This window comes from Spermophilus citellus (genome assembly GCF_964194105.1).
Source record: "Spermophilus citellus genome assembly, chromosome: 4".
Taxonomy (NCBI): Eukaryota; Metazoa; Chordata; class Mammalia; order Rodentia; family Sciuridae; genus Spermophilus; species Spermophilus citellus.
In genome coordinates, this window is record NC_138185.1 from 49,945,005 (window position 1) to 49,966,994 (window position 21,990).

General features: G+C 45.2%; 1 protein-coding gene across 1 annotated transcript in view; it reads right to left on the minus strand.

Moving 5' to 3' along the window:
* Positions 1–480: 480 nt before the first annotated feature.
* Positions 481–21,990, minus strand: part of ACSS1 (acyl-CoA synthetase short chain family member 1) — a 69,791-nt gene continuing 48,281 nt past the window's right edge. The window contains exons 4-14 of the mRNA XM_081291698.1: positions 20,238–20,413; positions 19,653–19,805; positions 14,919–15,066; positions 13,558–13,695; positions 11,863–11,955; positions 10,201–10,313; positions 9,709–9,835; positions 7,777–7,904; positions 7,565–7,628; positions 3,763–3,881; positions 481–2,112 (exon numbers count right to left, since the gene is read on the minus strand). Coding sequence (XP_081147824.1) covers positions 1,933–2,112; positions 3,763–3,881; positions 7,565–7,628; positions 7,777–7,904; positions 9,709–9,835; positions 10,201–10,313; positions 11,863–11,955; positions 13,558–13,695; positions 14,919–15,066; positions 19,653–19,805; positions 20,238–20,413 — 1,439 coding nt within the window. The 3' untranslated portion in view covers positions 481–1,932. The remainder of the gene's footprint in view (positions 2,113–3,762; positions 3,882–7,564; positions 7,629–7,776; positions 7,905–9,708; positions 9,836–10,200; positions 10,314–11,862; positions 11,956–13,557; positions 13,696–14,918; positions 15,067–19,652; positions 19,806–20,237; positions 20,414–21,990) is intronic.

Sequence of the window (21,990 nt, forward strand, 5' to 3'; positions counted from 1 at the left end):
TTCCTCACTTCTGTTACCCTCCACACCAGCACCACACACTATACCTTTGTGTGGTGATGGGAATGTTTGTCTCCCTGTTGTCCCAGTGGACATGTTGCAGCTACTAAACATTTGAAATGAGGGTACAATAACTGAGGGACTAGATTTTTATTAGATTTCACTTAATTTATAACTAATTAGCCACAAACCGCTAGTGTGTTGGAAAGCACAGTAATTCAAAGCCAAGTAAATCTGTCAAATAACAAAGAGAGGTAAGCTGTTAGTGTATATTTACTCCCTATGAGAAAACAGACTGTTCATTTGTTTTTACACTCCTGGGGATCAAACTCAGAGCTTTACATATGCTAGGCAAGCATTCTACCACTGAGCTATACCCCAGCCTAGATATATTTTTAAGTGTTATCTTTTGAGTGAATAGGGCCCTAGGGGTACATTCAGCAACAAAGACTAGCCTTAACCAAAAACATCACCATAATGAGAGAATGGACAAAATAAAGCTTTATTTGAACACCTCTGCAGATCATCCTGAGAGTTTATATCAGCAACGTAGAAACATAAGCCATTTCATAAACAGTGTCATAACTATGGCTCACCAAGTCCAGTGCGTGGCTCTGTGTTGCTAATGGTAAAAGAAGCACCATTATTCAAAGTGTGCGTGCTATGGCCACTGCCACATCCTGGGATCATAGTATACTCGCCTGATCACTAAGAGGCCAGCACAGTAAGGGTCCATAGAAGGTGTTCAGTACCCCAGCACTCCCTGAACACCTACACAGCTACAAGGCACTGTAGGGCAGATAGGACAGCCTTTCCCTGCCCTTGAGGGCCCTGCTCCCTGATGACCTGCACCTGTGAGCAGACCCACACATGTTTTGTACACTGTCCATGAAATAAGCACTCAGTGGCCTCATGATTTACATCATTTTGCTAATGTTCGGAGGACTTAAGGCACATTGAAAAAGAGAGAGACTTGATTAGAAGCTCCAAGTCTCATCATTGGACCACAGTAGTTATTGCTGCAACCACAGAAAGAAGGGCAGAAAGAGTCAGGCAGCACTAGTGCTATAACAAGTCACCTGAGTTTTCACTGGCTTCTCTGAATGGCTGTACATATTTGGAGCATGTTCACCTCCTCCCAAGAGGCATCTGGGGGGAAGGAAACCTTTCCAGATCATATCTTGGAGAAAAATGCCCACAGGAGTAGCTTCAGAAATAAAGGTGAGCATGTTCACCCTGTTGCTTAGGAGTTAATTCTATTTATAACACAAACCAAGTACTGGAGAAATAGACACCAGGAAATGGACATCGAATTACAAGCTGGCAAGTTCTTAGGATAGCTATGCAAATATGTGAATCAGATTTCCAAAGACACTAAAAAACAAAAAGAGCATCCTCTGATTATCCCCATGTTTCTCACCAGTGGAGGCAAAAAGGGAGATCTTCATAACTGTTACAATGAGTGTATATAAGGAAATCGTCACAGTACTCTTGAGTGCTTGCACATTATTCTCCCCAAATATAAAAGTATAAAAAAATAAAATCTCTGCCTTTTGTATCTAAGAACATCAGCAGAAAACAATGATTGCTTCCAGCTCTTAAGTCCGGGGAGCTGGCTCCTCTACTGGGCTTCTCGCCTCCCTGTACTGTCTCAAATGGACACAGATGTGGATGACAATGATTTTAATTCTTGGAAACCAAAGCCAGGATAAGTGTAACAAGTGCTTCCCCCATCTGACAGTACCTCTTCACAGGTTATATAACTCTGGGGTTCCCCCAGAAGAAAGAAAGAGTCTTCAGCCCCACTTCACACTCTGGGCGATACATGTGGGCTATGTACTAGGACCGGAGTTAGCCTTAGGGTGACATTTGAGGAGAACGTGTAGAGCCTAGGTGCCGATCATAGTCCGAGTGTCCAGGTAGAAGTGTGCCTTCTCACTTGGCAGCAGCCTGCTTGTCTTTGTATTTCTGGAAGGTGCTCAGAATTTCAGTGATGACAGTAGGGTCCTCCAGAGTGGTGGTGTCCCCCAAGTCCTGGGCTCCACCAGTGATGATCTTCCTCAGGAGCCGCCGCATGACTTTCCCAGATCGAGTTTTAGGAAGACGCTTTACCACCTGGTAAGGACAGCAGAAGCATCAGAATTGGGTATATCTGGCTATACTGAGATAAGGACTCTGCTTGGGGGAATGATACTCCTCACTGGGGACTCGAAGTGGCTCACTGATATATGGGCCCACATCAAAGAAGGATGGGGTTCATAGTCTCTGGCTTTCTCTTCCTACAACCTGGATCTAATGCTGGAATTGACCCAAAGGACAGCATCAACCATGGGGGGCTTCGCTGAAGGCCACACCAGTCCAGGTCAGCTGAGGAATCACCTCTGTCCTAACAGCTATACCATGTGAGGCTCCCCAGGTAGCAGCAGATCCAAGCACAGGTACCTTATCTCCATCCCCAGACAGAGACTTAGTTGGTCTGTTTTACACAAGAGGTGAGAACCATTTAACAGAAAAATTTTGTCTTGAAGTCTGAAAATTTTAACATTTAGCATTTTCAAACAGCTATGTCCATCAATGCAAATGCCAATACATTAAGAGCAGTGTTTGGGATCTCCCCCACCTCCCTTTGGTGCTGGGGAGTGAACCCAGGGCTTCATAAATGTGACATCTTTTAACACCTTTAGCAACTCTGCCTTTGGAAACATTTCACTTCACCTAAAAACTCTAGTCATTAGGCCAGTATTGTGAATAATACCAAATGAAGCTAGGCCCCTTCTGCTCCAGAGGACAATCAGCAACTCAGGAATCGTAGTAGGGAAAAAGTTAATGAAGAAAGGAATGAGAAAAGCTAAAGGGATGAAAAGGTGGCCTGGTTCTGCCCCCTAGATCTTTCAGATGAGTGATCTCCCTCACTGGCACCTGGAGATGTGTTCAGAAAAACTACACAGGGCTGGAAAATTCTGGTATTTTCCACATGTCTCTTTATCTAATATCCCTTATTTGGCTGGGGTGTGGCTCAGTGGTAGAACACTTGCCTAGTTTGCACAAGGCCCTAAATTCAATATTGTTTTGATCTGCATCATAAACATCCCCTGAAGGCCATGTGTTGAAGACTTAGCCCCAAGCCTGTGGTGCTATTGGGAGAGGGTAGAACCTTTAAGAGGTGGGACCCAGTAGAAGGAACTCAGGTCACTGGTAGTGTGACCTAGAAGGAGATTTCAGAACCCTGGCCCCTCTCTCTCTCTCTGCTTCCCAGTTGCCATGACATGAGCAGCTTGGCCCCACCATGTGCTCCCTGCCCATGATGTACTATGCCACTACAGGCCCAACCAACCATGGGTGGAAATCTCTGAAACTGTGAACCAAAATAAACCTTTCATCCTTCTAAGTTGATTATCTCAGGTATTTTGTCACAGAAAAGGAAAGCTAACACAGATACCCAGATACTAGAAATATTATTTTATTTTTTGCAGAAAATAAAATAATATTTCTAGTATTCTTTACTACCTAGTACTGCAACTGTAACCAGCCTCTAAATGCCAAAGTACAAGAACATCTAATCTTGCCCAGAACTCTCCTAAACAGATAAGTGCCATAAGCTTTGGATGCTACAGATCCTCCCTGTCTCTTTTCGTTCTCATCTATCATCCAGGGAAAATACTACTAATGTCAGTTTTAACTGTAAAGAAGAAATACACTCACAAAAGCATCACTATTTGATCATTTGGGGAAGTAGGCTTAAAATGAGCAGTGCCATCCACTCACCAGAATCTGATCAGGCACGGCGTATTTGGCAATCTTGGTGGCCACCATAGACTTGAGTTCACTCACCACCATGTCCGCGTCACCCACATCATCTTTCAACACAATGAAAGCAAATGCAGCTGGAAGGAAAGCAAAGGTTTGAGGGTGTTGGACACTACAAGATACCTCACGAAGCAGAATGTTTTGTATAACCTACCATAAATCCAAAAGATCTTTAAACCCTACGTTGGTGACACTATGGCAGCTGGTTTCCTTGCAGCCCTAAAGATGTATGACCGTTGCATGGCAAAGTGGCAGTGATTACTTGATCACAAGCACCCTGGAAGGGCATTCATGTGGTTGACAGTTTGGCACGACATATACTGTCGTGTGAATTAGCTACTGTTGGCTCAGCTGTGCGAGAACCCGTGATGTGGGCTGATGGACACAGACAAGGTTGGTGGGCACCAGCCTCATGAGTATGTAGCCAATATAATATAGCAGCCTTGCCACAGTGGCTGTTTATTTTACATTAAATTAAATTACAAACGCATTCCTCAAATGCATGAACCACATTTTGAGTGCTAATAGATACCACATGTGACAGGGGCTGCTCTGCTGCACAGAGCAGATATAGATATGGAACAGTTTCATCATGACAAAAAACTCTGCTGGGCAGCCCTGGCCAACCCATATCTTAGTGCAAATGCTAGGTTTTGCTTCTCAATATCCTAGCAAGTTACAGAAAGGATGTACAGTGGATTCCACTATCACACAAGGATCTAATCCTATTGTTCTCCACATGAATAGTCACTTCTCCAACACCATTTGTGATACCCTGTCCCTTCCCACTGACTTGTAACATCCTTTCTCTCATACATTAAGTTTCTATATACATGTGTGTAGCTCTTTTTACGGTTCATTTGCCTGTTAATTCCTGCACTAATTCCCCTCATCTTAATTCATTCTTCTGCCAGCACATATCTCACCTAATACACTATGTAGTTTCCTCATTGACCATGTTTATTTTTTTCTCTCCCCTCTGCTGATGGTTCCCTAAATGTTAACACTCTATTTTATCCCTGCTGTGTCCCCAGCTCTGATACCATGCACTGAACACAACAGATGCTTAATAAATGCTTGTTAAATCCATCAGTAAATGATTATTTCCCAAACAAACTATAATCTGCAGGCAAGTATAGCTTTTGCCTATGCAAATCACCTGGCAAACTCCTATTCATCCCTCAAGACCCAGTTCAGCCCCTTTGTACTCTGTGATACTTTTCCTGACTCTGCCCGTAAAACTAGTTATGGTACTTGCTGTGTAAAGTTTGTTGTCAGTCCTACTACCCCCATCCATGAGGTTGTGAGATCTTTACTGGAAAGAACCCCATTTCTGTCATCCTATTAGTTGATATGGGATTGGAAGTGGGCCTGGACTATTGAGTTCTTATTTCCTCAATAGAGGAAACCACATGGAAGGAAGAAACAGTTAAGAGTTAGAAGGAAATGGATAAGGCCCAGGATATCAGAGGTCAGAGGCATGAGACCCTGGTCAGAGGCTCAAAGGGTCTGAGTCTTAATTAAACTAGTCTTAATTAAACTAAACTTAATTAAACTGGGGCTCCCCTCACTCAGACCAAGTGCAAAATAGAGGGTGTGTTGATGGATACATAACAGCATTGACAATCAGCTCTGGGGGCTAACCAAGAACTTAATGGGTTACTCATAGATTACAGATAAAGAGATGTTTAAATTTGTTAGAAACCAAGAAAATACGTATCATTACACCCATGAAATGTACATTTTATCCCAACAGCCTGGCAGGTATTGAAAGGCCAGGTAATAAAGACTTGCTTAGGATGAGCAAAAATGCTTAGAGCTGCTGATGGGTATGGAAAGAGCCCAAGAGCCCTGAAAGCACTGAGTCAGGTGCCCTGCAGCCAAGACTCTCTCCTCTGAAAGAGCCTCAGAGACACCTGCATCCTGGGCTATGCCACCCCAGGAGAGGACAACCCCAACATGATCTGCCAGACCTTAAGCTGCCCTGTGAAAGGTAGTGACTATCACATACCCCTACATTTTGTTCCAAGTTTGCTTTCCAATGTACCTTCCCTGACTTTGCACTTATTTTCTGGGGTTTTTCCAGGGGCTGATGAACCCCCAGGACAGGGCAGAAGGTACCTGGGATCACCAGCCCCTTTCAGCAATACCTTTGTCCTCTCAGGGCCCCAGACCCTGAGCAGGAAGCACTGCTCAGCCATGGGACTCAGACACACTCAGCTCCCACAGTTTCCAGACTCCAGAAATGTACCAGTTCTGAGGATCTCCAGAGGTGGGGTCTAGACTCCTGCCAGTGTGAGGTCCCTTTAGAAGTTACCCAAGTCATATGTGAAGAACTTTCCTATCTTCACTCTCTTCCCACCCTAATTATGTCCAGCCCACACCTCTGCTGGGCACTGCCACTCACAGCTCTCCCATTAACAATTCCAATCTCCTATTAACAATGCCACAGCAGCCTCATCAGCACATCAAGGCAACTGAAAATGCTGTTTTTAAAGCATTTAAATAAATTTTAAATTCTACAATGGGTCAATTTGAGGAAAGTACTTGAAGGATTGAGTTGTAGCTCAGTGGTAGAGCATATGCTTAGCATACATGAGGCCCTGGGTTCAGAGCCCGACACCAAAGCAAATAAAAATAAAATAAAGTAGTTGGAGTAAATAGTGGAACAGTGGAACACAAATGTGGCAGGGAGGCATGTGATATTTGGGACAAGTTGTGACACAGGATGTCCCCAAAAGAAGGAAGGTAAACACTCAATCCCAGGCTACTGGGTAGGGCAGAAGAGGTCTGCCTATCCAGCAGTGTCCTGGAATAGGATCAGCATATGTCTGGGTCACACTATACCAGGTCAGTGTGGCCACTGTTGACCTGGCTTTACAATACTCCAGCACTCCTGCCCTTCCCCAGACACAGCCACTTCGGAATCAGCAGGCTTTGGAACAAAGTGTGTCCTCAGTAGAGAATACCATTCCGATCACTCATTTTACCTCCCCCTGCATGTCAACATGCAATGGGAATCATGGGTCAGGTTTCTCCAGAGTCCCAGCACACTGCTCCTGTACTGTGACATACAGACATGGCAAAAGCAGAGCTGACACGAACATTGTGACCAAGCAGGTGAACAGGGGAGGACTAATATGGCCGGACATTTTCTTATGAACTCTCTGTAACAGGGCTTGAACAGTGCAGGAGGAAATTTCTCAAGACCAGCCAAGGGCCAAACAGGTCACAGCTTCTTGTGAAAGAGTGTCCTTAAAGGTCAGTGAAGCCTGGGTATTTCAGAATTCACTCTAGCCTAACACGCACAATGTCCAGATTCCTCAGCCAAAATCTCCACTTGAGAAGAAAAACAACAGCTTCACCCATAAAAAAAAAAAAAAAAAAAAAAAAACTTGTCCTGCCCTCCATGTCTACTCCTTTTTTTAAATTATTTTTTTATTTATATATGACAGCGGAATGCATTACAATTCTTATTACACATATAGAGCGCAATTTTTCATATCTCTGGTTGTATACAAAGTCTATTCACACCATTTGTGCCTTCATCCATGTACTCTGGATAATAATGTCCATCACACTCCACCATCATTTCTAACCCCATAGTGGGGTCGGGAGAGGGAACATGGGAGGAATAGATAAACTCTAGATAGGGCAGAGGGGTGGGAGGGGAAGGGAGCAGGTCTACTCCTTTTATTATGGTTCCTGTGATGGGCATGAGATCAGGAATCAAAGAAGAGTGTATCCTGCAGCCACTTACCTTCCCCTTTGATGTCATGGGGGTAGCCAATGACAGCAGTTTCCGGCACTGCAGGGTGGTCAGCCTGTGCATGACAGAGAAGAAAAGTACAAAACATGGTGACCCCAGGGTGCCGAAGGTAACTCAGGTTGCACATTCCCATCCCAACTCAGAGGTCAAGAGAGGCATCACAGAGGTGCAGGGGCAAAGGAGAAGGTCCAGGCCAAGCTCACCATCGCATCCTCGATCTCCGCGGTCCCCAAGCGGTGGCCACTGATGTTGATGACGTCATCCATGCGCCCTGTGATCTGGTAATAGCCACCCTCAGTTCTGTGAGCCCCATCTCCTGTGAAGTAATAGCCTGCACCACAGCAGGGGGAACAGCACCAAGAACTTGAAACCAGAACCCACAGAACTTCCAGCTTCCATGAGAAACAGAGGGACCCATGTTCCAACCTCACTCTACAGACCCAAACTGAAGTCCAGTGCATGGCTGAATTCCTGACCTCCTGGCCTTCCTGTCAACTCCTAATGCAGACATCTCTAAATAGTACCACTTGGCTGTGTTCTAGTGAAGGGGCAGGTGGCACTGAACAACAGAACATTGATCCTGTGAAGACTGCATAAGTCCAGGAAGCAGAACATAGACAAGTATTGCCTTCAAGAAGCTTCTCCCAAATGATGAGTCTCAGCTCCCTAAGCTTAAGATTTATTGAGAAAATTACTGGTTTCAAAAAGATAGGGAAGATGGTGTTCATATACACTTCTGATCCAATAACACAAAAGCAAACCAAGAAAAAAATAAAAGTAAACTGCACCTTAAATAGAGCATTAATCTACAGGATATATAAAGAATTCAAAAAACTTAACCTCCCAAAACAAGTAACCCAATCAATAAGTGGGCTAAGGAAATGAAAAGATACTTTACAGAAGAAGAAATTTGGTTGGTCAACAAATATATTAAAAAAATTTTCAACATCTATAGCAATTAGAGAAATGCAAATCAAAACTACTCAAAGATTTCATCTCACTCCAGTCAGAATGGCAGCTATTATGAAGACAAACAACGATAAGTGTTGGCAAGGATGTGGGGGAAAAGGTACACTCATAAATTGCTGGTGGGACTGCAAATTGGTGTAACCATTATGGAAAGCAGTATGGAGATTCCTCAGAAAACTTGGAATAGAACCACTATTTGACCCAGCTATCCCATTCCTTGGTTTATACCCAAAGGATCTTAAATCAGCATACTATAGTGAGGCAGCCACATCAATGCTTATAGCAGTTCAACTCACAATAGCTAAACTATGGAACCAACCTAGGTGTCCTTCAACAGATGAATGGATAGAGAAAATGTGGTATACATACACAATGAAATATTACTCAGACTTAAAGAATAATGAAATGATGACATTTGCAGGTAAATGAATGGAGCTGGAGACTATCATACTAAGCGAAATAAGGCCAATCCCCCAAATCCAAAGGCTGAATGTTTTCTCTGATATGTAGATGCTAATCCACAGTGTGCAGGAGAGGGGGGGGGTGTTGGGAAGAATAGAGTCACTTTGGATTAGGCAGAGGGGAGTGAAGGGAGGGGAGGGGGATAGAGAGTAGAAAGGATAATAGGATGAGTCTGACATTAATACCCTATGTGCATGTATGACTACATGACCGGTGTAATTCTACATCATGTACAACCAGAAGAATGAGAACTTATACTCCATTTATGTATGATGTGTCAAAGTGCATTCTACTATCATGTACAACTAATTAGAATAATATTTTTTTAAAAAAAGTAAACTGCAAGAAAACTCCCAGCCTTTATGACAGTTTTCCAAAATGGTTTCTTCATTCATCTTTCCTAATAGCTAACAGGATGCCCACTATGGGCCAGGTGCTGTGCTTACGGGATTCACACCCATGTCCACCAAGCCCCACACAGGCCCCTGAGGTGGGACTGACTTGCATGGTAGAGATAAGAAATGTCAGGGAGGTAAAGGGAAAGAAGGCTGGATTTAAATTCATGCCCCCAGAGGGCCTATTCTTAACCACTGCATTGCAATGCACTCAACTGCTATTAACTTAAAACATTTCAGTAATCCATGGAAATACGATTCCATGAATCTATGGGATAGGCATGAGAGTCCCTTCTTCAGCACACTCACCTGGATATGCCTTGAAGTAGGAATCTATGAATCTCTGGTGGTCGCCATAGATAGTCCGAGCCATTCCTGGCCAGGCCTGGGAGATGCACAGGGCCCCAGAGACATCACTGCCCTCTATGGCATTTCCCTACAGACCCAGGGAGACATGTGTGAGAGACTGGGTAGACTGATAATCAAGGAACTGAAAATCAGCTTGGCTTGAAGCAGAAAAATGACAAGCCAGGGTCCAAGTAGAACTGCCTCAAACTTTCCTCCAGAGGCACCTAAGGAAAGCCCTGGGCTCGCTCTATGCTGTGATGCCATCAAATGTCTCTCTGAGAGGGGACAGCATAAGGGCTGCATGGAGACTCTGGTCTGTGCTTTAGAGGCCAGACCCTGGGTGCACACAATGAGGGAAAGGAGAGTAGAACAGACAGGGGCAGCAGGAGGATGCCTGGTGATTGCAGTTAGGTGTGTGTGCAGAGGAACAACCTCTACAGGGCCCTCACACACCTTCTCATCCAGGAGAGCAGGGATGATGCCAAAAAAGGGCCTCATCGCCATGCCAGGGAGGATTTCTGCCCCTTCTTCTGAAGGCCGAGGTGCAATGCAGATGCCTCCTGTTTCTGCAAGGATAATGAGAAGAAAGGCCAGATTAGCTTGGGAGTCAGTGACAAGTTTGTCCAGACTATATTCCTCAAAGGACATGTGACACCTCCTCTGTGCTCTGCCAAAGTGGGAGGTGGATGGGACCATGCTTTCTGGAGCACAAAAACTTTTTTTTTTTTTTGTACCAGGGATTGAACTCAGGGCACTCAACCCCTGAGCCACATCCCCAGCCCTTTTTTGTATTTTATTTAGAGACAGGGTCTCACTGAGTTGCTTAGTGCCCTACTGTTGCTGAGACTGGCTTTGAACTCATGATCCTCCTGCCTCAGCCTCCCTAGCCGCTAGAATTACAGGTATGTACCACCGCGCCTGGCTGGGGCAAACTAGGCTTGGGTTTGGGTCCCTCCACAGGGACACAAGCAGAACCCTAATGCAGGGCTCAGTCCTGGAAACTCCACATTCTGCAGCTGGGGCAGAGGCCACCTTCCGCTCAGGGTCCCTTCTGTGTCAGACCCTGTGTGAAATAGGAGAGGGCAGAGTCCACTCACTTACATAGTAATATGAAGGAAAAAAACTGCTCTGGGTCAGTGCCCATTTGACCCAACAAATAAGAGAGGCCCATAAAGCCTGTCCTCGTGTCATCTCTCCCACTCGTCTCTATCTGCATGGAAATGCATCCCGAGACTGAGCTGTAAAAGAATCTCCATCTGTGACTTTCTGAATGAATAAGAAATGTGCTATTCAGAACATCTCACTTGCTGGCTACTTGAAGATCGAGACCTTGGAGAGTTGCATTATTTTATCAGCAGTGACCTCTTGCCCAAACATCCCAGTACGTCAGACATCCCAGAGAGGTGGGGACAGATCAAAACAAAATACCCACAGAAACACTTCCTTCTCCCACTGGAATTTAAACTTATGGTCTCTTGTAACACAGTGCCCTGTCCCCATCAGATGTACCAGTGTTCAGAAAAGGGCCCCTTGGGGCTGGGAATGTAGCTCAGTGATAGAGTGCTTGCCTAGCATGTGAGAGACCCTGGGTTGGATTTCTAGCAACAAGGAAGGAAGAAAGGGTGGAAGGGGAGGGAGGGAAGAAAGAGAAGGGGAGAAAGAGAGGAAGGAAGGAAAGGAGGGAAGGAAGGCTGGAAGGAGAGAGGGAAGGAAATAGGAAAGAAGAAGGGAGAAGGAGAAGGAAAGGAAAGTGAGGCGAGGCAAGGCAGGAAGGGGCCCCTAAAGAGAGAAGTGAATACTGAGCACTTACTACATGCCAGGCCTGGGCCACATACCTGAGTTGTGTCGTCTCACTTCATCCTCACCCAGAGCCTGTGAGGGAGTACTCACTTTACAAGTGAGGAAACTGAGGCTCAGAAGTCATTACACACAATCTTAACAGCTGTGAAACAGCAGCCATGTGTCGAAGAGACTCATGCACGTGGTACTCATCACACTTCCTTCTGACAGCTCAAACCTTGGTCTCAGCTTCACCAATAGACCCTCCAGAATCAAGGCTTATACTGAGACCAGCACCCCCAGACCATGTCTCCTTCTCCTCAGGGATATTCTCACCTGTCTGCCACCATGTGTCCACCAGCGTACATCTGCTGTCCCCCACCACCGTGTAGAGCCACTCCCAAGCCTCATGGTTGATAGGTTCTCCCACTAAATCCACACATGAAAGAAAAAAGAAATTAAAAGATCTCAAATAAACCTGAAACTAAAAGGAAGAGATTGTCAAGGGGGAAACAGCTCTGTAATTTTTCTAAAGGACATCTGGGGAGACCTGAAAAACAAGTTATCATGTTTGTGGTCATCAGAGAAATATAAAAGATACCAAGGTGTTTTCACTACTAGGAGGTCAAAAAGCAAAAAATCACCAAGAATGTGGGAGACACAAGTATCACATACACTATAGGAAAACAGTTTGGTACAGAATTTTTTTGAGGGGGAATTGAGACATATTTATTAATATTTAAGACTAACCATGCCTAATACAACTACTTTAGACAATCATTGAACCAAATATTTTAAAGCTAAATATAGAGCTGGGGATGTAGCTTTCTAGAATACATGAAGGCCTGGGATCCATGCTGAGTAACAAAAAATAAAAATAATAAATATACATTTACCCTATCACCCCAAAATTTGACTCTTGACACACTACACAAAAATGAGTGTAGAGCTGGGTTGGTGGCATATGATTGAGAGGCTGAGGCAGGAGGATCACAAGTTCAAAGACAGCTTCAGCAAAAGTGAGGTGCTAAGCAACTCAGTGAGACCCTGTCTCTAAATAAAATACAAAATAGGGTTGGGGTGTGGCTCAGTGGTCAAGTGCCCCTGAGTTCAACCACCAGTACCCCACCCAAAAAAAAAGAGTGTAAATACCCACCAAAAGTGGACACATACAATCATAGCATCTCTGTTCATAACAGAAACTATAAACTGCCCTCAAGAGTAGAATGGATAATAAATTATGGTATATCCATGCAATGGGATACCACAGAGCTGTGAAAATAAACAAACCTCTATGACTCACACAGCTCTTTGCCTATTTATACAAAATCCAAAACACACAAATTAACCAGGAACACTGACCCACACCTATAAACCCAGTGACTGGGGACACTAAGGTAGAAGGGTCGACAGTTCAAGGCCAGTCTCAGCAATTTGGTGAGCCCCAATCTCAAAATAAAAATAAAAAGGGCTAGGAATATAGCTCAGTGGTAAAGCTCCCCTGGGTTCAATCCCCAGTACAAAAGCCAAAAATCAAAACAAAACAAAAAAAATCCCACAAAAATTAACCCACTATAAGAGAGGCCAAATAGCAGTCATGGATAAGGGATACTATACAGAGCCTTCTGTATTCTATTCTATATTCTTCTATTTCTAGAGCTTGACTGGGGTGTTGGTCATCAATTTAAGTCTGTAAGTAAACATTCCTCAAGCTAAGCCCTTGACATTTGTACATTTTACCATGTCTTATACCTCAATGGGAAGGAAAAAAGAAGTGCCTCTGCCTTAAGATTCTAGTATCTGCCTTGATAAAATGCCTCCAAAGGGCTGGTATTCAGCCTATGCTTACCAGTTTAGACCCACTGTTGCTAAAATAGTGAAATACTCTCCTGTTGGCTGCCTCCTGCTCAGAAGCACCCCCTGCCCAGTCCAATGTCTCCTGGAAGAACAGCCCATGTTACCGCTAAGCCCATCCTGATTCTGACAGCCCACTCAGGCAGACCTTCTCCTGCCACAAGGTAAGCCACTCACCTGACCCCAGTGTCCGCAGGGAGGAGCGGTCATACTTCTTCACCCAAGTGTCGCCATATTTCAGCAATAGCCGGACAGCTGTTGGGGCGCCATAGAACTGATTGATCTTTAACCTCTGCACTGTCTCCCAATACCGACCTACAAAAGAGCCCAAACCCACAGTCAATAGGAGAATCTATCAAACACCATATATTTTAAACACATCTGGAGACAAGCCCAGTGTTACTGAGTGCTGGGTATAGGCAGACATCTATATGTAGTGTAGTCACAAAAAAAGAGACCCATACCTGTCTCTGACAGAAAGGGGTCCTAAAGGCAGCCTCCTCCCAGTACTCCCGAAATCCAAGGCAGCATGTTTGCACCTGGATTTGGATGATTACATCCACAATGTGTACCCCACATTAGCTAGACAGGAATTAGCTCAAAGGGATATCACTATGAATTTCAAAAATGACATCAAACTTTGACATAGTCACAAATTAAAGGGCCCCTAAAGGAGTTAGTGGTCTTACCCCTGGTAGCACAGTCTCTACTGTGTGTGCACAAAGCCATGTACCCAGTATGCCCAGCATGCACACACCTGACCCCTCCTCCCACCAAAACCAAACTCACACCATTCCCTAAAACAATGCAAGTAAGACCAAACCTGCCATAACTCTCCATCCCTAGCATTGCCCCTATACCCTCTTCCTTGGTTGTATCCAGCCCCATTTGGCAGCTAAGAGGATCCAGGGGAGGTAAGAAAGAAGTCCATGTACTGTAGAATGCTCGGGGCAAGAGTCCACAGGCAGAGTTGCTATGGTTCTATTACATTAAAACAAATTATTTGGGGACTGTATGTTATATGAGAGAAGATACCGCAGGCAGCAAGATGTGACCATGTTCTCAAAGTGATCTCAATTTAACAAAGGTGGCTCCAGGCCACACATGGCCTTAAAGGTCTAGCAGAAGGGCTAGGAAGGACAGGATAGGAGGGCAGCTGGCCTGGGCTTCAAGGAAAGGATGGATCTGGCCAGGTGAGGTGGCCCACAGAGGTAAGAGGGACAGTGCTGAGGTACTGGCCCAAGGCAAGCAGCTTAAGTTAGACAGACAGGAACACTGCAAGTGGGTGGTTTTGAGATGAAGTAGCTTCTGGCTCATAATCAGACTCCTTCATATTGAGCATCTAATCATCCTGAAGACACTCTGCTAGGTGCCAGTCCACTCAGCAGTGCTCAAGGCCAAGCTGCTCCAGTGTCCACTTTAGTGTCTTGTCAATCACAAGAACCACCCCTTTCCAGACCTCAGCCTATGCCTTAATGCAGGCCTTTTCCCTTCCCTACCAGTAGTGTCGGGAACCAAACAGGATCTTCAGTTCTTACCAGCATCAGGGTAAACAGGAGTGCTCTCAAAAAGGACACTGGTGGCTCCATTGCAGAGGGGTCCATACACCACGTAGCTGTGTCCTGTGATCCAGCCAATGTCCGCCACACAGCCAAAGACATCACCTGGCTGGTAGTCAAACACAAGCTGTGAAAGCAAAAGGGGGACCATTAGGAGCTTTTCCTTCCACCCCACCACATGCCCACACAATGTGTGCATTGGTCTGTAACTGAGATGCAGTCACCATGGCCACCAGTGGCAGGATGACAGAGTGCATTATGGAGGCTTCATATAGTGCACAGACAGGGAAATACAAAACTGCAGGTATAAGAAACAGTAGGTGTGAGCCTGTGGGAACTGTCTGGGAGAGCTGGCAATGTCCCTTTTCTTGAAATAGGTGTACACTCAGAGGCAAAACTTTACTACCTAGTTGTCTGTTTAAGATATGGGCACCTGGACTGAGGGCATAGCTCAGTGGTAGAGTCATACTGAGCATGAATAATCCCCAGCACATGCGCGCGCGCGCGCACACACACACACACACACACACACACACACACACAGGCACCTTCCTGTATTACTTTATGCTGCAATTTTTAAAATCCCTTAAAAGCTGCAAAACACAAAAGGCAAAAAGACCCAAAACTTAATTGAGTATCATTAGCTTCTAAGAGCTCAAGGAGAGATATTTGTATTTCCTTCATTCTGCCTGAGTGTCCAACCAGAGCCTAATCCTGTTTCAGGATCCAACTGCCCATCTGTAGGAAACACAGAGAACAGAGGGACACCAGGGACAAATGGCCAAGTGCTACAACAAAGTTTAAGAAAATGAAAGGGATAGAGGGGAACCCATCCCTTTCATTTAAAAAGACATCAAAAATATTGTGACAGGGGCCAGCCAAGCACAGTGGCACACACCTTTGATTACATTGACCTGGGAGGATGAGGCAGGAGGATCACAAGTTCAAGGCCCCCTCAGCAACTTAGTGAGAATCTGCCTCAAAATAGAAAATAAAAAGAATTGAAAATGTATCTCAGTAATAGAGCACCCCTGGGTTCAATCCCCAGTATCCAAAAAAATAATAATAATAATAACAGGCAAGAGTAGGCTCTAATGTCCAGGGAAGAACTTGTGGATAGGACAAAACTATAAAAAGAAAAACACAGAACAGTGGTTATTTGGAATATAGAAGAGGGGGCTACGGTCATAAAGGGGAGGTTGGTAACATTCCATTTCTTGACCAAAGTGGCATTTGCCTTATAACTCGTTAATTTGATTTGAATAGTTTTTTATCTATGTTCTAAAAAGATGTTTTTAAAACTCTGGTCAAGTTGGCCCCCAGGTCCTGCTCCTGAAGACTGCTGGTCAGTTTCTCCAGGGTTTGCAGATAGCTCAGTGGAGTTTACAAGTGGCCAGGTAAAGCTATTTTTCCAAACTAGGGAGCTATTTTTCCAGGCTCCACAAGAAAGAATGCATTTTCATTCTGTGGCCCTCATCACAAAATGTTCAAAAGTCAAAAGAATTATTAATACAACTTGAACCTAAATTGCCAAGTCTGTCATGAGACTGCAGAATTCTCCCCCTATAGTGCATGGAGGGAGATCAGTCTCTAAGGGCCTAGCAGCCAGGCAGAACCCCAACCCCACTATACACCCCAGACATCACTCGCACCTCCAACACCTCCAGAGTCAACCATTCTAAACCAGGCGAGCAGCACACCTGTAATCCCAGCAACTCAGGGAGCTGAGGCAGGAAGATACCAAGTTCAAGGCCAGTCTCAGCAATTTAGTGCCGTAAGCAACTTAGCAAGACCCTATCTCAAAATAAAAAACGAGTATGTAGATCAGTAGTAAAATACCCCCAGTTCATCTCCAATATCAAAAAAGAAAGGAAAAAAATCACAAAAACCAAAAACCCTTTTCCCTAAGAGCCTTAATTCTATAGTATAAGCATACATGCATGTGTATACACACAAACACATGTGCACATATACACAGGCAAGCATATGCACATATACATGTACCCACACACATCTATATGCATGCAAACATGCACTTACACACACACACTTGTGCAAGAGCCCACATACTAACATCCCAGTGATTATGATGAGGGCACCAACAACATATTGCGCCAATGGCTTGACACACCTAGTCACCTGAACACAGTTACCTGAACTGCAGGACATCCCCAGATGTGAGGACTCTTAATCCCACCTTACAGTAAAGGACACACAGACTTGGATTAACACGAGCTAATCCAGCCACTGCAGGGCATAGCTGGGACACATCTGGTTGGTAGTTCACAGTTACCTAAACAATCTTTTTCCTATGTGTTGCTACCACTGAGCAGAGAAAGTTGCATAGTTGCCTACTTTCTTGTGGATGCCTAGGTCTCCCTGCATCCGAAGTCCTGAGCACTGGCATGGGGCAGTCCCTAAATATCAAATGGATGAGAAGAAACACACTTCTCTTTCCATTATTTTTCATATTTAGTCTTATCTATAGAAGCCTTAAAAGTATTCCCTACACTTCAAAAAACCTCCACAAATTGAAAAGTCATTCAAAAGATGTCCCCCATGCCTATAACCCCACTTTTTTTGCTCATGCAAGCAGTGTCTGGGGAACCTTTGAAAACACAAATAGGCTGGGCATGGTGGCTATAATCCCAGTAAATAGGGAGGCTGAGACAAGAGGATCACAAGTTCAAGGCTAGGCTGGGCAATTTATCAAGAACCTCAATAACTATGCCAGATCCTAAGGCAAAATTTAAAAAATAAAAATAAAATAGTTGAAGATGTTGCTCAGTGATAGAGTGTCCTTGGTTTCAATTTCCAGTACAGAAAGTAAGAAAGAAAACACAAATAACAAAGAATCTCACCACATTTGCAGCTTCCCTAATGTATGTTTTATATAAATTGATAGAAACAGATCCACTTTGACTTTCCTGGCACTGGGTCTCAGTGATTATGTGTTCCAAAACATTTTTACTTACACAATCTGCCAAGCTTTGTAACATCCCTACTAGGAATTGAGGAGGAGTCGGGTTTCAGATGAGCAAACTGAGGTCAAGAAAGGTCCAGGGACTCATACAAAGTCAGCCAGCAGCTAGAGGTAAATATGTTAATATATATTCATGTTCAGCATGACATATGATCTGCTCAGCTGGTTCTGTACCACATCTGTCTTTCTGCCTCACTGTCAATGTGCGGGGCATAAGTTCTGTGCTCTAGCACTTCCTTCTCTTTCCCTCTGTAATTCCCTCTGGGAAACCTCCTCACCTCACTTTCATCTCCAGGAGGCACTTCCCCAAGAGACTCAGCCTGCCCAGTCAGAATTTTCCATCTTACCCTTACTGCTACCCATAGTGACCAAGTCAGAATTAACTCTGAACCCCAACCCAGCCAAGATATTTCTGAGACTGTTGAGGCTTTCTCTGGCTCCTGGGTCAGCCCGGCTGGGAAACTCACCTTCAATACAAGATTGCCAAGGCAGGGAAAGATGCCACCAGCCAAGTCAGCCTCCAAGCTCTGCTTATATGGGCCTAGACTTCCAGGTCATCTGAGCCAGTCAGTTCCCTTCACCACTGCCACCAGCAAGAGTTAAGTTGGCTTTTTACAACACAGTTTAGTCCACAGATGGTAGCTCAAAACTCAAGTCCACATGGGACATGTCAGCTACTCCCCAAGGTAACTACGAATACCCTACTAAATCACTATTCCCCACCCATCCACATTTAAACGAGTACTGTTTTGCAAATGCATTTATTGGAACAAAAAATATGCTCTATCATTGATTTATACTGCAAAAGTTGTGGCCCACTATAATGCAATTTCCACATAGTAATTTAAGTTTCCTTATAAATGTAATTTTTTTTTTAAATTTTACTTTTGAAATGAGCAGGAGATAGAACCCAGGGCCTGGCAGTACCCATCTTCAGCCCTCCTCCTCACACAGGCCTCTCTACCTTGTGAGTCAGGGCAGCATACAGCAGGTGTGGATGAGCCCCTTGGGGGTACCGGTGCTTCCCGAGGTTACAGCATATGCTAGGTAAGTGCTCTGCCACTGAGCTATACCCCTTGTCCTTTTTTAATATTTTGAGACAGGGTCTAAGTTGCTCAGGCCAGCCTTAAATTTATAATTTTTCTGCCTCAGCCTGGAATAGCTGGGATTGTTCAGTTCTGGGATGGAATCCAGGACCTCACACACACTAAGCATGTGCTCTACCACTAAGTCACACCCCCAGTCCTTGCAAATTTCTGTTGTTTAGACTCTTGTATTTCCCCAATAGAGTTGTAATATACAAGTTTTTACATTTCATATGGAGCAAGGGACTCATGAAGTCAGAAGTGCCTGGGCCCAGAGCATCAGAACACAGCCCTGCTGATGAGCAGCATCAGCCTAATGTCAGAGCCAGGGAGGCTCCATCCCACAGGCATCGAGCTGACTGAGGAGTGGGGGCAGGTTAGAGGACTGCAGGGCCACAGTCAGGCTTGGATGAAGGGCCCTGTCTTGTCTCACAAGCATACATCCCTGCTCCACTATCTCAATGGCATGACTCACAGTGGCCCTGCTTATGAGTACACCATAACAAAACACCATATCACATCAAGAGGCATCATCCCAACACAGGAGGAATTCCAGCCTTAACTGCATACCTCCCAACCCTGCCCAGAGCCTGCTGGTGGCATGGCAGTACCCATCCTCAGTCTACCCCCTCACACAGGCTCTACCTTGTGAGTCAGGGCAGCATACAGCAGGTAGCCTGCCTGGGTGTGGACGAGCCCCTTGGGGGAACCAGTGCTTCCTGAGGTGTATAGCATGAAGAGCATGTCCTCGCTGTCCATGCTCTCTGGGGTACACACAGGGGCCTCTTTGGCCATTTCCTAGAAGGGAGAAGAAACACACAGCAGATACAGGGCAGTTAGTCTCTCCCCTTCATTCAGCTTCCCTGAGAACACCATTTCCCCAGCTGCAGTGGGACTCGGCAGAACAGATTAAGAGCCCTTTCTCTGGTCTGCCCAGGTTCAATTCCAAATGCAGAGAAGACACAACATAAAAAGATGGTTCTGGACTGTACGTTTAGCTCAGAAATTGAGACATGCTTAGTATGCACAAGGATCTGGGTTCAATTCTCAGCATGAAAAAAAAGTGGCGGGGGGGGGGGGGTGGTGGTGGTGGTGAATACAACAAAGGAACCCTGATACCTGTAGGGAACCACGATTGAGAACTACAGCCCAACCCCAGACCCTGTTAACCAATTTCTTCTGGTAATTAACCCTGTTAATCTCAAACTACACAAAGTAAAGTAAACCCACCTGCTCGAGGGGAATGTCCAGATCCCCCATGTGGACCTTGTTGTCTGTCCTGTGAGCCACCAGGACATGCTGGACAGTTGGACAATTCTTCACAGCTTCATCCACTATTTTCTTCAGCTCCACCACACGCCCTCCCCGGAGTCCTTGGTTGAAAGTGATAACCACCTTGCATTTGGCTAACAGAGACAACATGGACATGTCTAATCAGTTTCCTCCCTGCTTCAACCCTCGTAGCCCAACTTGAAGCCACACATCCCAGGCCTAAGAGTGTCATAAAGTTTAATTTTGAGTAAAAGAATCAATCAAAAGAGTGGCTTTGCTATGCAGCAGCACCAGGTCTTTCCCAGCTCTGAAGGCGAACAAGAAGGAACTAGAAACAAATGACAATGAAGCTCAACTTCTCCTCCTTCATGTTGGCAGCATAAAGACAGTTTCCGAACAAACTTCCACCCTTCCTCTCATCTTCCCCAGGTGAGGGGTTGTCACACTACCCATGGCAATCATGGTGGCAGTGCAACACTGAGAGGTAAAGGCCAAGCCCACAATGTCCCAGTTCCAGGGGCATTTTTGAAAGCCAAGAACCTTCACTGTCCAGAGAATAGAGACCCCTCCACCCCTGGTGGCTTCCCAGGAGCTGTCCACTTACCCTCACCTTTAGATCAATGCTCCCCCTGGTTGCATTTGGTCTTCAATGACTGAACCTGGGTCAGCCAGGCCCAGGACTATACTGGGGAACCTGAGCTTCCTAAGACAATAAGGCAAGGCCCAGAGCAGGAAAAGAGAGACACACAAAGTTGGGCATGAGGATCATAGGCAAAGGAATTACCCTTTGCACTGTACTCTAATGTGGGATAACCCAGAGGGAACAAGACTGAGGTGGGTCATTATATAGTCATTCTAACGAAAAGTCTGGAAAAAATATCCATTGTAGCAATAGGCTGTACCGAGGGCCTATTGTAGAGCAAAGTGCAGAAGTTCTGAGGAATTACTCCCACCCCAGCTCTCCTCAATCAATGACTCTCAATAGAAGAATAAGTACTTCAACTCCCCTACCTGCATGAGGGGTCATCCTGATGCACATGAGCTATGCTATCACTCAGGCTTCCCTGAGGATGAAGTTCTGGCTGCCCAATGTAGACCCATCTTTCTGAACCCACTTCCCAATGCCTGAGGACCACCTCCCAGATAAACTGCCTACAGTGAGACTCTTGTCTCAGGATCTCTTCTATGAGAGCAATATGTCACCATATTCCTGAGCCATATTCCTGTCTGAAAATACTTTTGAGCTACATGCCCAGGATCTTTTTCCTCCTAAGAGCCCTAGAGATGTCATGAACTTGAGGGCTGTAAGAATTCTCCAGCACAGGACTTTGCAGCCACATGACCCCATAGGCCCATCTCTAGATTGGAGAGACTGGAGAGATACTCTAGACCTGCCCAGGAGTAGCCATACTTTCATGGGGCACTAGGACACCCACATGGGTCTGGCCACATATATTCTTTGCTCTTCAGACCTTAGCAATATGTCATCTAGAGAAACTGAGTCAGACATGAGGCCTATCAGAGACTCTACAACCCTATATCGCTGTAGGTGGGTGTGAGCTGAGTGAGTGCCCAATAGATGAAGAAGGAAGATGACCATCTCCCACCCATCTCCCATGAAGAAGTGGCAGCTCCTTCTCCAGCCTCCATGACTCATATGTCACTCCTGCATTCTCACTTGTCCAGGGCCCCACTGCCCAAGCTGTTCTCA